The sequence below is a fragment of the Mobula hypostoma genome, chromosome 5 (assembly GCF_963921235.1).
Source record: "Mobula hypostoma chromosome 5, sMobHyp1.1, whole genome shotgun sequence".
Taxonomy (NCBI): Eukaryota; Metazoa; Chordata; class Chondrichthyes; order Myliobatiformes; family Myliobatidae; genus Mobula; species Mobula hypostoma.
In genome coordinates this window covers 135,927,665-135,940,168 of record NC_086101.1, presented here as the reverse complement: position 1 = coordinate 135,940,168, position 12,504 = coordinate 135,927,665, and the positions used below count along the sequence as shown (strand labels likewise).

Sequence of the window (12,504 nt, the reverse complement as noted above, 5' to 3'; positions counted from 1 at the left end):
GTACTCGCCACAACCAAGGACACATAGTTCCACTGCCACTGCTACGCCAACAAACAAGGGGAAAAGGCCTGCAACATCTGACATTATCAATGACATTGGAGCAGAATTAGGCCATTTGGCCCATCGAATCCGCTCCATCAGTTGATCACTGCTGATCCATTTCCCTCTCAACTCCATTCTCCAACCTTCTCCCCGTAACCTTTCATGTTGTGACATATCAAGAATCTATCAAATTCCGCCTTAAATACACTCAATAATGTGGCTTCCACAGCTACCTGTGGCAATGAATTCTCCACATTCTCCAACCTTTAGCTAAAGAAATTCTTTCTCATGTCCATTCAAAATGTACGCCCCTCTATTCTAAGGTTCAGCCCTCTGGTCCTAGACCGCCCCTCTATAGGAAACATCCTCTCCACATCCACTCTATCTAGGCCTTTCAACATTTGATGTTACAATGAGATTCCCCCCCACCCCCCTTATTCTTCTAAATTCCAGCGAGTATAGGCCAAGAGCCATCAAACACTTTTCATATGACAACCCTTTCAATCCCAGAATCATTTTGGTGTACCTCCTTTGAACCCTCTCCAATGTCATAAATATCCTATCTATTACCTTAAACAGCTGTGATGTTTCTCATGCTGGACTGTCGAGTCATCAGCTAGGTCCATGCGTCTTCAGACGTTTCATCCCCTAACCCGGAACATCCTCGGGATGGTGGGACAGCAGAGGGTGATCAGTCTTCTACCCCCAACAGTCAGACACCCAGCTACTGTCATCCCTTTGCAGCCAAAGCCAACTGGACGCTCTCTCTGCTGCTTGGGCCATGGTGTTAATGGCTCTCTTCCTGGTTCTCCCTTGTATCCCTAAAGCTGCCATCATCTTCCAGCATGACATGACGGGAAATCCTCTTGCCCTCACTTCAACAGGGAAGTTGCACGTCTGCCAGCCTTGCCATCCGCAGTCCACCACCAGGTCTTCGTACCTCGCAAGCTTCCTCTCATGAGCCTCTTGCATTGGGTCTCCCATGGTACTGTTGGTTCTATCACCACGAGCTTTGCACTCTCTGACAATAGTAGAACGTCTGGTCGAAGTGTGGTCTCTACTATTGGTGAGAACACCAGCTTCTTTTCAAGATCGACCTTCATCTCCCGGTCCTTTGCCATGCTCAGGATACTGTCTCTACGCTTGTTTGTTGCTGCAGCATGTTCCCCTGTCCTGATGAAGTTGATGAAGTTTGGTTAGCTGTCCTTTTTGCGGTCTTTTTTCCTCTCTGTCTCCAAAGTGTGGGCAAGTGCTCTCAAAACCTGGTAGTGTCTTCCATTTGTACCGTCCCTGGGAAAGGGCAACCTGGCATGAAGAAAGAATATGCTCTAGGTTGGCTGGTTTCTGGCACAGATGGCACGTTGGGTCTTCTGTTATTCTCCCAGTTCTGCAGGTTTGTTAGAGTTGGTAATACATCGTACACAGCCCTCAGTAAGAACTGGAGTTGGGAAGATGTATATTTCCATATGTCATCCCATGTCAACACTCTCTGTTCTGTTTCCCACTTTGTGCAGGCCCCTTGACTTCCCATCTCCACTGCTCGCACATATCTAGCCTCCTCCTCTTTCTTCCTTATCTCCTGCTGGACCAAGTGCCATCTGTCCTTAGGGTTGGCCTCCCTCCACCTTGATTGTTGACTCACATCCTGGGCCTTGTCTGCCCTTACACACTATTCTGACAATGTCTCTGTGGCGAAGTCGGGACTCTGCTTCTTCTACCGCCTCTGCTGCCTTCCATTTGCTCCCTGTCTGTATCTTGACTCCTGCTTCACGGACCTTGTCATCCTTGGAGTCTTTGAGGGTCATGATGAGGTGTGCTTTCCCTGCCTTAAATTCCTTTACAACTGAGGACAGGGGCAACCAGAGCTTGGCTGACTTGCTGTAGAGCCCTGTTGAAGAGAAGCACTGTGGTACTCCTAACCACCTTCTCAGATACCGGTTTATCTTCCTCTCCATGCCCTCGATCATTGACAGGGTGATGTCATACAGCATCATTGGCCACATTAGTCTGGGTAGGAGCCATGCCTTAAACTTTCCTGGTAAACCTGATCTGTTGACCTTTACCAGCCTTTCTGTTGTTTGTTGCTCCAAGCGTCTGCTGTTGTTGACATCCTTCAGGCTGTCATCATACCATTTCCCTAGGCAGTTGAAGGAGTTTCCTATGATAGACGGGATTTCTTCATCCTGGATCTTCAAGGTGAACTTCTGGGTAAGTTGGCCTTTCTTTATCACCAAACACCTTGATTTGGCAGGTTTAAATTTCATTTGCGCCCATGTGGCTGTCTCGTCCAATGCCTGGAGTACGCATCTGGCCTGGATATGTGTTGTAGTTGTAATTGTAAGGTCATCCATAAATCCTCTGCTTGGCAGCTGTCTGATATTAGTGCTTATCTTTGGCCCTCTGGTCTCTCTTTTCCCTGCCCCTATAAGTAGATTCATGGCCATGACGAAGAGGACTGCTGATATAGTGCAGCCAGGCGCAATACCCTTCTCTATTCGCTGCCATGATGTTACGTAGTCCTGCACGCTGAACCTTAGGTGAATCCCCTTGAAATAGCTTGCCAGGATCATGGTGACCTTCTCCAGGATATGGTAGTGTTTTAGTGCTGTCTCGATGAGCTTGTGTGGCACTGTGCCACTGTGCCACAGGCATTAGCTAAATCCAACCACACAACCGTCAGGTTCCCTTTGCTTGCCTTGGCCTCCTTTAACAGCTGGGATATAACACTTGTGTGTTCCACACATTCTGGGAATCCAGGAATCCCTCCCTTTTACACTGCCATATCTATATATTGGTTTTCTACCATGTATGATGTCATCCATCTTGCTAGAACAGCAAAGGAGATTTTTCCTTTGACATTGAGGAGGGAAGTGGTTCTGAACTGCTTAATCTCAGTTGAGTTTTCCTCTTTTGGCACAAAGCATCCTTCAGCGACTTGCCAGCAAGCTGGTATCTGACCCTTCCTCCAGATGACTCTCATCAGCCTCCACATCCTCTTGAGAAGCTTTCGGCACTTCTTGTAGACTTTATATGTGATCCCATTGGGCCGGGTGCTGAACCTGCCCTCGCCTTCTTGATGGTTTCTTACTTCCTTCAGTGTTGGCTCTTTCTCGCCTAGAGGTTTCTGCAGCTGTTGCACTGGCTCAGTCCTGCTGTTTTCCCCCAGTGGCAGGTCTTGTCTTTCATCTGAGTGTGTTTCCTGCAGGTATGCCTCCACTTCCTCTCTTGGTTTCCCCAGTTTGCCTGATCTTTCCCCTTCTAACACACTTGCAGAAAAACGATAAGGGTTCCTGATGAAAGCAGCCCTTTTCCTATTCTTCTCGCGCTTGTTCTTCTTTATCCTTTCTGCATTCTGAAGTTCTTTAAGCCTCCTTCTCAGGTCTTGTCTCAACTGCCTCAGTCCTTCTCTCTCTTCTACAATGCTTCTTCTGTACTTGTTGGAGAGTGTTCTAATTTCCCGTCTTATGCTGGTTATCTCCCTCCCTCGTCTGCTAGGCTGGTAAACTCTCTTCTCCTTTATCTTCCCCACCACACCAAATCGGTCTTCTCTGATGGAGTACACCAATCTGCACATATTCTCAAGCTTCTTCTCCACAGGACCTATGAGTATCGTCTCAAGGAGCCTGTCCATGTCCTCATTGAATTTCTCCCACTAACCACTGTTCATTGGGGGCCAGTTTATTCTCTCCTTCCTCTCCTCTAGAAGCCTCACACGGGTGTCCCCCAGCCCATCAGTTGATCCCCTCCTGTGTTCCTGGGTTGAAGCAGCAGGTTAAAGGTCCTCAGTACTATGGGGTTGTTCCTGACTGTGGTCCTTCACTGTCTCACCAGCCACTGCTGTGCGTTCCTCCTGCCTCTCACCAGTCTTACACTTGGATTTTGCTTGGTGGATCCTGAGTCCCCTGAGATTCTTATAGAGTTTGTCACAGTGGCATCTTGGCTGTGTCAGGGTTGTTCCAGTCAAAGTCCGCTGTACAAGCTGTGTCATTTCCGTTTGGTCTGTCCTGTTGGGTCTTTCATCCTCCCTCCCTCTCGGAAGACCCTGAGGGTATCCTCTTGTTTCTTTCTGTACTCGTAGCTAGTTGGAGGTGCCTTTTTCCAAGGGTGTCATGTCAGGTTGTTGGCCCTTCGTGCCTCGGTTCCAGTCTTTCCTGGATGTCATCTGTCTCTCCAGATGTCACCAGACTATTCCCAGTTGTCATTCAGTCTTTCCTGAACGTCACTGGTACACCAGATGAAGCATTACCTTAAACAGCTGTGATGTTTCTGCTGCTGGACCGTCGAGTCATCAGTCAGGTCCATCCGGCTTCAGACGTTTCATCCCCTAACTCGGAACATCCTCAGGATGGTGGGACAGCAGAAGGTGATCAGTCTTCTACCCCCGACGGTCAGACATCCAGCTATTGTCGTCCCTTCACAGCCAAAGCCAACTGGACGCTCTCTCTGCTGCTTGGGCCAATAAGAGGACAAAACTGCTCACAATACTCCAAGTGAGGCCTTGCCAGTGCCTTATAAAGCCTTACCATTATATCCTTGTTTATATTCTAGTTCTCTTGAAGTGAATGCTAATATTTCACTTGCCTTTCTCACCACTGATTCAACCTGCAAGTTAACCTTTAGGGAATCCTGTATGAGGACTCCCAAGTCCCTCTGCACCTCAGATGTTTGAATTTTCTCCCTGTTTAGAAAATAGCTCATGCTTTTACTCCTTCTACCAAAGTGCATGACCATACACTTCCTGACACTGTATTCCATCTGCCACTTGTCCTATTCTCCTAATCTGTCCAAGTCCTTCTGCATCCTCCCTGCTTCCTCAACACTACCACCCCCTGCACCTATCTTCGTACAATCTGCAAACTTCGCCACAAATCTATCAATTCCGTTATCCAAATCATTGACGTACAATGTAAACAGAGGAGGTCAGCGTAAAAGTAAACAGTAAGCTGCAGAGCATTGTAACTTAGTCAGCTCCATCATGAGCACTAGCCTCTGGAGTGTCCAGGAATCTTTGAGGAGTGATGCCTCAAAAAGGTGGCTTCCAACATTAAGGATCCTCATCACCCAGGTCATGCCCTGTTCTCACTACTACCATCAGAAAGGAGGTACAGAAGCCTGAAGGCACACACTCAACGATTCAGGAACAGCTTCTTCCTCTCTGCCATCCAATTTCTGAATGGACATTGAACCCATTAACACTACCTCATTACTTTTTTAATTTCTATTTTTGCACTACTTACTTAACTATTATATATATTTACTGTAATTCAGTTCTTTTCTCAATTATATGTATTTCATTGTGCTGCTGCTGCAAATTCAACAAATTTTACAACGTATGTAGGTGATATTAAACCTGATTCTGAAATGTCACTGCCACATAATGCGACAAGACTGAATATTGTTCAACCCATACCACGTAAGTGTACAAACCGTTTCACTATCTCAAAAATTGCCGGAAATTGAGCACTGGAATCATAATATTGAAGTTCCACCTGAGTACAACGCTCCTTTGGTCGACATCTTCTGGATAGATCATAAAACCACATATTTCACTTCTTTTATGTTTGTTTTTCATCTGGAAATGATGGAGCCTGCAAGTTGCTCTTTGGAGATCGTCTGGGTGTTCCAGTGCTCTGCAGTCTCCGAGAGGATTCTGGGAGGCAGAGTCAGCGTGCGCGAACCTCATGGTGGGCAGACTGCGGGCTGATGTTTGACTCCATTTCGCCAATTAAAGTTTCCATTGTTTGCCGATTAAAGCGACGAGGGAGATCGAAACATCAAGGTGAAGGTGGAAGCTTGGAGATCATTTGGGTGTTTCAGTGTCTGAGAGGATTTTGGGAGACAGAACAGTGTGCATGAACTTCATGGGAGAAGCTGTGGCTGTGCCACTATCGACTCCACTTCACTGATCAAAGCTTCCATTGTTCATTGATTAAAACAATGAGGGAAATTGAAGCAGCAAGGCAAGTGCGGAAGGTGAGCGTCAGCTGCCTGTCTTTTGAGGGAAAGGTCTGCTGTTGGACCTAGAGAATGTTCCCCAGATTCCTGCGTTTTGAATGTGGACTCAGACAATAGACTTTTGTTCAGTCTTATAGTTCTTCTATATTCTGTGTTTTTCGTCTGATCTTTCTTCTTTTTTTTTGTGGGGGGAGGGAGGTTTGGGGGTCGATGTGCCTATTCCATTTTGCTCGTTTTTTTGTGTGTGAGGAGGGATTTGGGGGTCAATCTGCCCGTTCAGTTTTTGTTCGTTTTTTGTGTGGGCAGGGGGAATTTGGGGGTTGATGATCATGCTGCCTTTCTTTTCTTTCTTGGTTTCGTGGCTACCCAGAGAAGAAGGTTTTCAAGTTGTATGCTTTGATAATAAATGAACCTTTGAACATGAACACTTTTGACTTTAGGATGTAACCAAGTCAGCCTGAGATGGTACAGCTTAGGACACGACCCTTGCAAATTCTCACATCAAACAACCAATCCCCTTTCGCAGAGTAATACCTTAAATGGATTTGAGATTTCATTTGACATATTAATCTAGTTCAGAAAGATATTAATATATATTTAGAGAGATTTTGTGGTGTCTGTTGGAAGACCTTCTGAAGGCTTTCAGACTATCATGCAAAAAAAGCCTATTATAGTCCAAAATTCATTCAGGTTTCAAGCAAGCCTTAACAGACTGCAAAGAGCCTTGCAGTCTTAATACTACTGAATTAAGTGTTTTCCAGAAATGGTTTATAATTCTGCATCAACAATGTCATCATCAGAGACTGAAACATTTCTATGCAGGCACATCACTATTTAACTTGCCTTCTGATAAACCAATTTTCAAAATCATGGTCATCTTGAATGACAATGGGACTCAAATTTACCTCTGAACCATTCCACTGCATTGGAGCTACAAATTGCTCATTTAACATCGATTTTTGGCTTGTTTAACATAACGTCCTCCATCTGGAGAGTGGTAAGATCACAGCCTTTATCTTCAGTCCTGAATATCAATCTTGTACTCTTATGTGCAATTCTAAAACCATGTTGATCACAATCTTCACTTGGAGAGAAGAGGAAACCTGACAGGAGGATATTTTGCCCCACAATCTTTACTTCCTACTAAATCCCGATACTGAACTAGTAACCTCTTATCAGGTATCATAAAATTTACTTATTACATTTCTGTAATATTATTCATTTCTGCCTTTATCTCATTTTATCCAATGGTGAAATCCATGTCACCTATGGGAAATGCTTCCATTTTCACCTGACCAACAGTTCATCCTCATAAGTCTTAGCTCCTCACAAGTCACCAAGATGATTAAAATCTGGTTATTAAATTCATTCTATCACATTTCCAAAGCTGTGAAAAGTCTGTATATTTGCACAGCCTTAACGTCTTCCCTATTTCCTATTTGTTTCCTTCAAAATTATTTTATTTGCTTCCAAATGTGTTTTTTCTTTAAACTGGTTAAATTAGTAAGAAAAAACAAATTCCCTCTTTAACATACTTTCTACTTATTTTAGTTCCTTGGTGATAAACCATAAGCTTAGATCATTTCTAATTGTTATGACAGATGACAGTAGCTAGATTGATCATAATTCATTCAGTGTTGTTTGAAAACAAGATTAATTGAAAATCACAATATTGCAGTACTATGTCTGTGTCTGTATAATGTGTTCCAATACATTTTTCATATCCCCCATCACATACTATCCTAAATTTGGCCCCGTGCAATGAGACAGGTAAAATTAATTATCTTGTAGATAGGGATCCTCTTGGAAAGAGTGATCACAATATGATTGAATTATTCAAACAAGTGAAGGATTCAATAATTGGATCAAAAACCAATGCATTATCCCTAAACAAAGGAGACTACAATAGGATGAGGGAGGAGCTAGCTAGAGTAGACTGGGAACACATGTTGGAACAGTGGTAGACTTTAAAAGAGATTTTTTGTAGTGCTCAACATAAGTATTGTACATTCCAGTTAAGTAAGGATGGGGACAGCCAGCCTTGGGTAACTACTGAAATACTTCATACAAAGTTGCCGAGAGTAGTGGGAAACTACTCAAGAGTAGGGAAAAATTGAAAAAGCAATGAAGAACCACTTAAGCAAGCAATAAGCAAAGGGAAGATAGAGTATGAAATTAAAAACAGACAGTAAAAGTTTTTATAATTATATAAAGTGAAAAAGGGTGGCTGTAATAGGTCCATTTTAAGATGAGAAGGAGAACTAATATTGGGTAATGTGGAAATGGCCGATGCCTTGGATGGCTATTTTGTATTGGTCTTCACGTCTAACATGCCAAAGAGAGATGCTATAGATGCAATAAGAGGTGAGGACTTTGATACAATCAATACAATTGCTGTAACTAAAGAGGTGGTGAAGAGCAAATTAGTGATTTAAAGGCAGAAATGTCCCCTGGTTCTAATGGGACACCTTCCAGGGTACTGAAAAAAATGGTGGAAGTTTTGGAGGTGCGTTTGTGATAATTTACTAAAATTCTCTATACTCTGGACAAGTTTCAGTTGATTGGAGGACAGGGAATGTCACACCACTGTTTAAAAAAAAGGATGTAGGCAAAAGGCAGATAACTGTAGGCTAGTTAACTTAATGCCCGTTGTGGGAAAAATTCTTGAACCTATCAGTAAGACAGAAATAATGAGACATCCAGATAGAAGTGGCTCCATTAGGCAGACACAGCAGGGACTCATGAACGGTAGATCCTGTTTGACAACCTTACTAATGATACAATGAGCTGTTACATACCTCATGGGTATCTTGTGACTGTCTTATGACCATGATGTAATTGAATATCTGATGAGCATGAAGCAATGGTCATGTGATGGTGGGTGATGTAATTTTCCCACCAGTGTGAGGTCACGTGATGACATGTTCACCACTGGTATAAAAGGGAGACCCCTGGTGTGACACAGTTAGTTTTTCCAGTTGAGTTTTAAGTTTAATTCGTTATTTAATTCGTCAGATACTCCATTATGCTGCGTATTCATCTTATGATGCAGTTTCGTTTTAAAGTGGAGTTCTACTTTCTATTGTAAGTAGTATTGGAGAGTGAAGACCTTACCAAAGTACAGGAATTCGCCAAGTCGAGTAAAGCTAATATCGTTTGGCAGTTTTGGAGAGGATCAACCTTTATTGAATCTTCATTCAAGAAATAGTGACCTGCATTTTGAGATATCCTCTGCTAAAACAGGAAGGATTGCGCAGCGTCTATTCTCCAGAGGAAAAGGTCAATTCCTTTAAACCGTTTTATTTCTGTCGTTGTGAATCCTGCGGAAAAGGCAGGTTCTGGCTGGGATCAGCAGTAATGTCACGTCTTCAAGGAATTCTTTACTTCAGGAAAGTCTCTCCTAATTGACTGTATAAATCTCTTTAACTTTCGAATTTACCATTCTAAGAACTGTGTTCGAATTTACTACTTTAAGAACTGTTTTCGCATTTACCCTTTTAAGAACTGTCCCAGAATTGCCATATAGCAGTTAACTTCTGGTTAAGTTAGTCGTTTAAATACATTTCGCTATTTTTGAGCAGCTTTTAATAAATGTTTGTTTTTATAAAACCTGACTCAATTCTATATTCATTGTTGCCGGTCACGTGACAGAGCGTAGTGAATAAAGGGAACAGTGAATAAAGGCAATGTTGTATACCTGGATTTCCAGAAAGCATTTGAAAAGGTACTGCATAAAAGACTTATCCATAAGATGAGGAAGCATGGAGTTGGAGTATTAGCATGGATAGAGGATTGGTTAACTGATAGAAGATGGTGAATTGGTATAAATGGGATTTTCCACTGAATCAGAATCAGTATTGCAGAGGGTGGTGTCCTTGATATAAATTAACAATTTGGAAGAAAGAACTGAGTATAATATATCTAAGTTTGCTGATGACACCCTCTTGAAAAGCAAATTGTGCAGAGGATGTACTGAGTCTGCAGAGAGATATAGACAAGTTAAATGAGTGGGCAAGGGTCTGACAGATGGAGTACAATGCTGGTAAATATGTGGTCATCCACTTTGGAAGGAAAAACAGAAGATCAAATTAGTATTTAAATGGTGAAAAATTGCAGTATGTTGTGCAGAAGGACTTGGAAATGCTTGTGTATGATTTGCAGTTGCAACAGGTTATCAAGAAGAGAAACGGAATGTTGGCCTTCATTGCTAGAGGGACGTTATGCTGCAACTGTACAGAGCACTGGTGAGGCCGCACCTGGATGCAGCTCTGGCCTGCTTTCTTGAGGAAAGATATACTGGCTTTGGAGGCTGTGCAGAAGAGGTTCACCAGGTTGATTCCAGAGATTAGACGTTTAGAATATGAGAAAAGATTGAGTCATCTGGGACTATACTTGCTGGAATTTAGAGAATAAGAGGGGATCTTATAGAAACATATAAAATTATGTAAGGGATAGATAAGATAGAAGCAAGGAAGTCGTTTCTACTGATAGGTAGGACTAGTACTAAGGGTCAAAACCTCCAGGTTCGAGGAAAAGATTAGGGCAGCAATGAGGGGAGATTGCTTTTCCCAAAGAGCAGTGAATCTATGGAATTCTCTGCTCAGGGAAGCAGTAGAGGCTTGCTCTCTAAATATATTTAAAGCACAGTTAGACAGATTTTTACATAGTACAAAAATTAAGGGTTATGGGGGAAATTGGAGCTGAGTTCATGTCCAAATCAGCCACGGATTTATTGATGGCGGAGAATGTTCAATGGACAGATAGCTACTCCTGTTCCCATTTCTTATATTATGTTCATTGTATTTGTAACTTTTTAAGAAACACTTAACTTTATTAACTCAAACTAAATAAATACCTGACCTTCAGAACTTTTTCTGGCACCTCGGGAAGAACATCCTGCAGTTCATTTAAAGATGCTGATAACAGCCACAACATTGATGGAGCTCTTCTCAACATTAATTGTGCCACAAGTGAATTTAAACTAGGGAAATTAAGCAGCTGCTTCTCATCCTAAAATAAGATGCATATTTAGGAATACAAAATTAACTAAGCAATAAGGAAAATTTCACAAAACACCATTTGTAAGATTCACAAACAAGAGAAAATCTGCAGATGCTGGAAATCCAAGCAACACACACAAAATGCTGGAGGAACTTTCAGGCCAGGAAGCATCTATGGAAAAGAGTACAGCTGATGTTTTGGGCTGAGACCCTTCATCAGGACTGGAGAAAAAAAAAGATGAGAAATCAGAGTAAGAAGGTGGGGAGAATGGAGGAAGAACCACAAGGTGAGAGGTGAAACTGGGGGGGGGGGCAGAGCTGGAAAGTTGATTTGCTAAAGAGATACAGGGCTAGAGAAGGGGGAATCTGACAGGAGAGGACAGAAGGCCATGTAAGAAAGAAAAGTAGGAGGAACAACAGAGCGAAGTGATAAGTAAGGAGATAAGGTGAGAGAGTGAAATGAGAATGGGGAATGGTGAAGGAGTGGGGGGAGGCATTACCAGAAGTTTGAGAAATTGATGTTCATGCCATCAGGTTGGAGGCTCCTCAGGTAGAATACAAGGTGTTGCTCCTCCAACCTGAGTGTGGCCTCAGCGCTGCAGTACAAGAGGCCATGGACTGATATGTCAGAATGGGAATAGGAAGTGGAATTAAAATGGGTGGCCACTAGGAGATCCAGCTTTTTCTGGCAGACAGAGCGCAGATGCTCAGCAGTTTCCAAATCTGCGTTGGGTCATGAATAAGATTAATCTTATTTATGTAGCAAGACCATAACATATAGAATAAAATTAACAGCTATATCCAGGAAAATAAATCTTTCATTTAACTCCTTAATTAAGATAGATATTTCACTATGATAAAGTCAGAGATAATGTTCCCATTTTAAAAGTTATTTCCCACCTTTTCCCAATGGGATAGCATGCCTTGATCATACCAATTGTGAAGAATAACCCATCACTGATGATTTATTTTAATTCATTCAGTGGACAAGGACATTGCAGGCAGGATATAATTTACTATCGACTATTAGTTACCATTTAGTAAGGGTAGTTTAGTTTCAGCCACAGTAGCAGGGAATATGCATTAATTGTAACAGAAAGCACAGACCTCAGATGGAACAGTGGAAAGCCATGATCTGTCAAGCCATATGAATGGATCTTGGTTGCTTGAAACCAATGTGAAATCTGCTATTTGGCAAACCAACTGGGTTGTCTCTGTAACTCCTGGTGAAATTACAACCTAAGAAAATGGAAAAAAGGAAATTACTAAAATTATAACCTGCTTAGTAAACTGTTCCTCACATTTATCACCAAAAATGGCTTTGCGACACTACTATTGGTCAAGCTTGTTGAGTCCTGAAATTCACAGTTTTGTGACCAGGTCTGTAGTAGATACTGAGAGAACTTATAAAATTATCACCTTTACCTGCAAAAGATACATCTGTCCATCATATCATTGGTAGGAATGATTACCATACAGTCTTTATGGATACAAGATACCCTATTAT

General features: G+C 42.4%; 1 protein-coding gene across 1 annotated transcript in view; it reads right to left on the bottom strand.

Annotated features, from left to right (window-relative positions):
* LOC134347004 (protein shortage in chiasmata 1 ortholog) overlaps positions 1-12,504 on the bottom strand; it is a 145,606-nt gene that overhangs the window by 23,133 nt on the left and 109,969 nt on the right. The window contains exons 25-26 of the mRNA XM_063048979.1: positions 12,105-12,236; positions 10,858-11,007 (exon numbers count right to left, since the gene is read on the bottom strand). Coding sequence (XP_062905049.1) covers positions 10,858-11,007; positions 12,105-12,236 — 282 coding nt within the window. The remainder of the gene's footprint in view (positions 1-10,857; positions 11,008-12,104; positions 12,237-12,504) is intronic.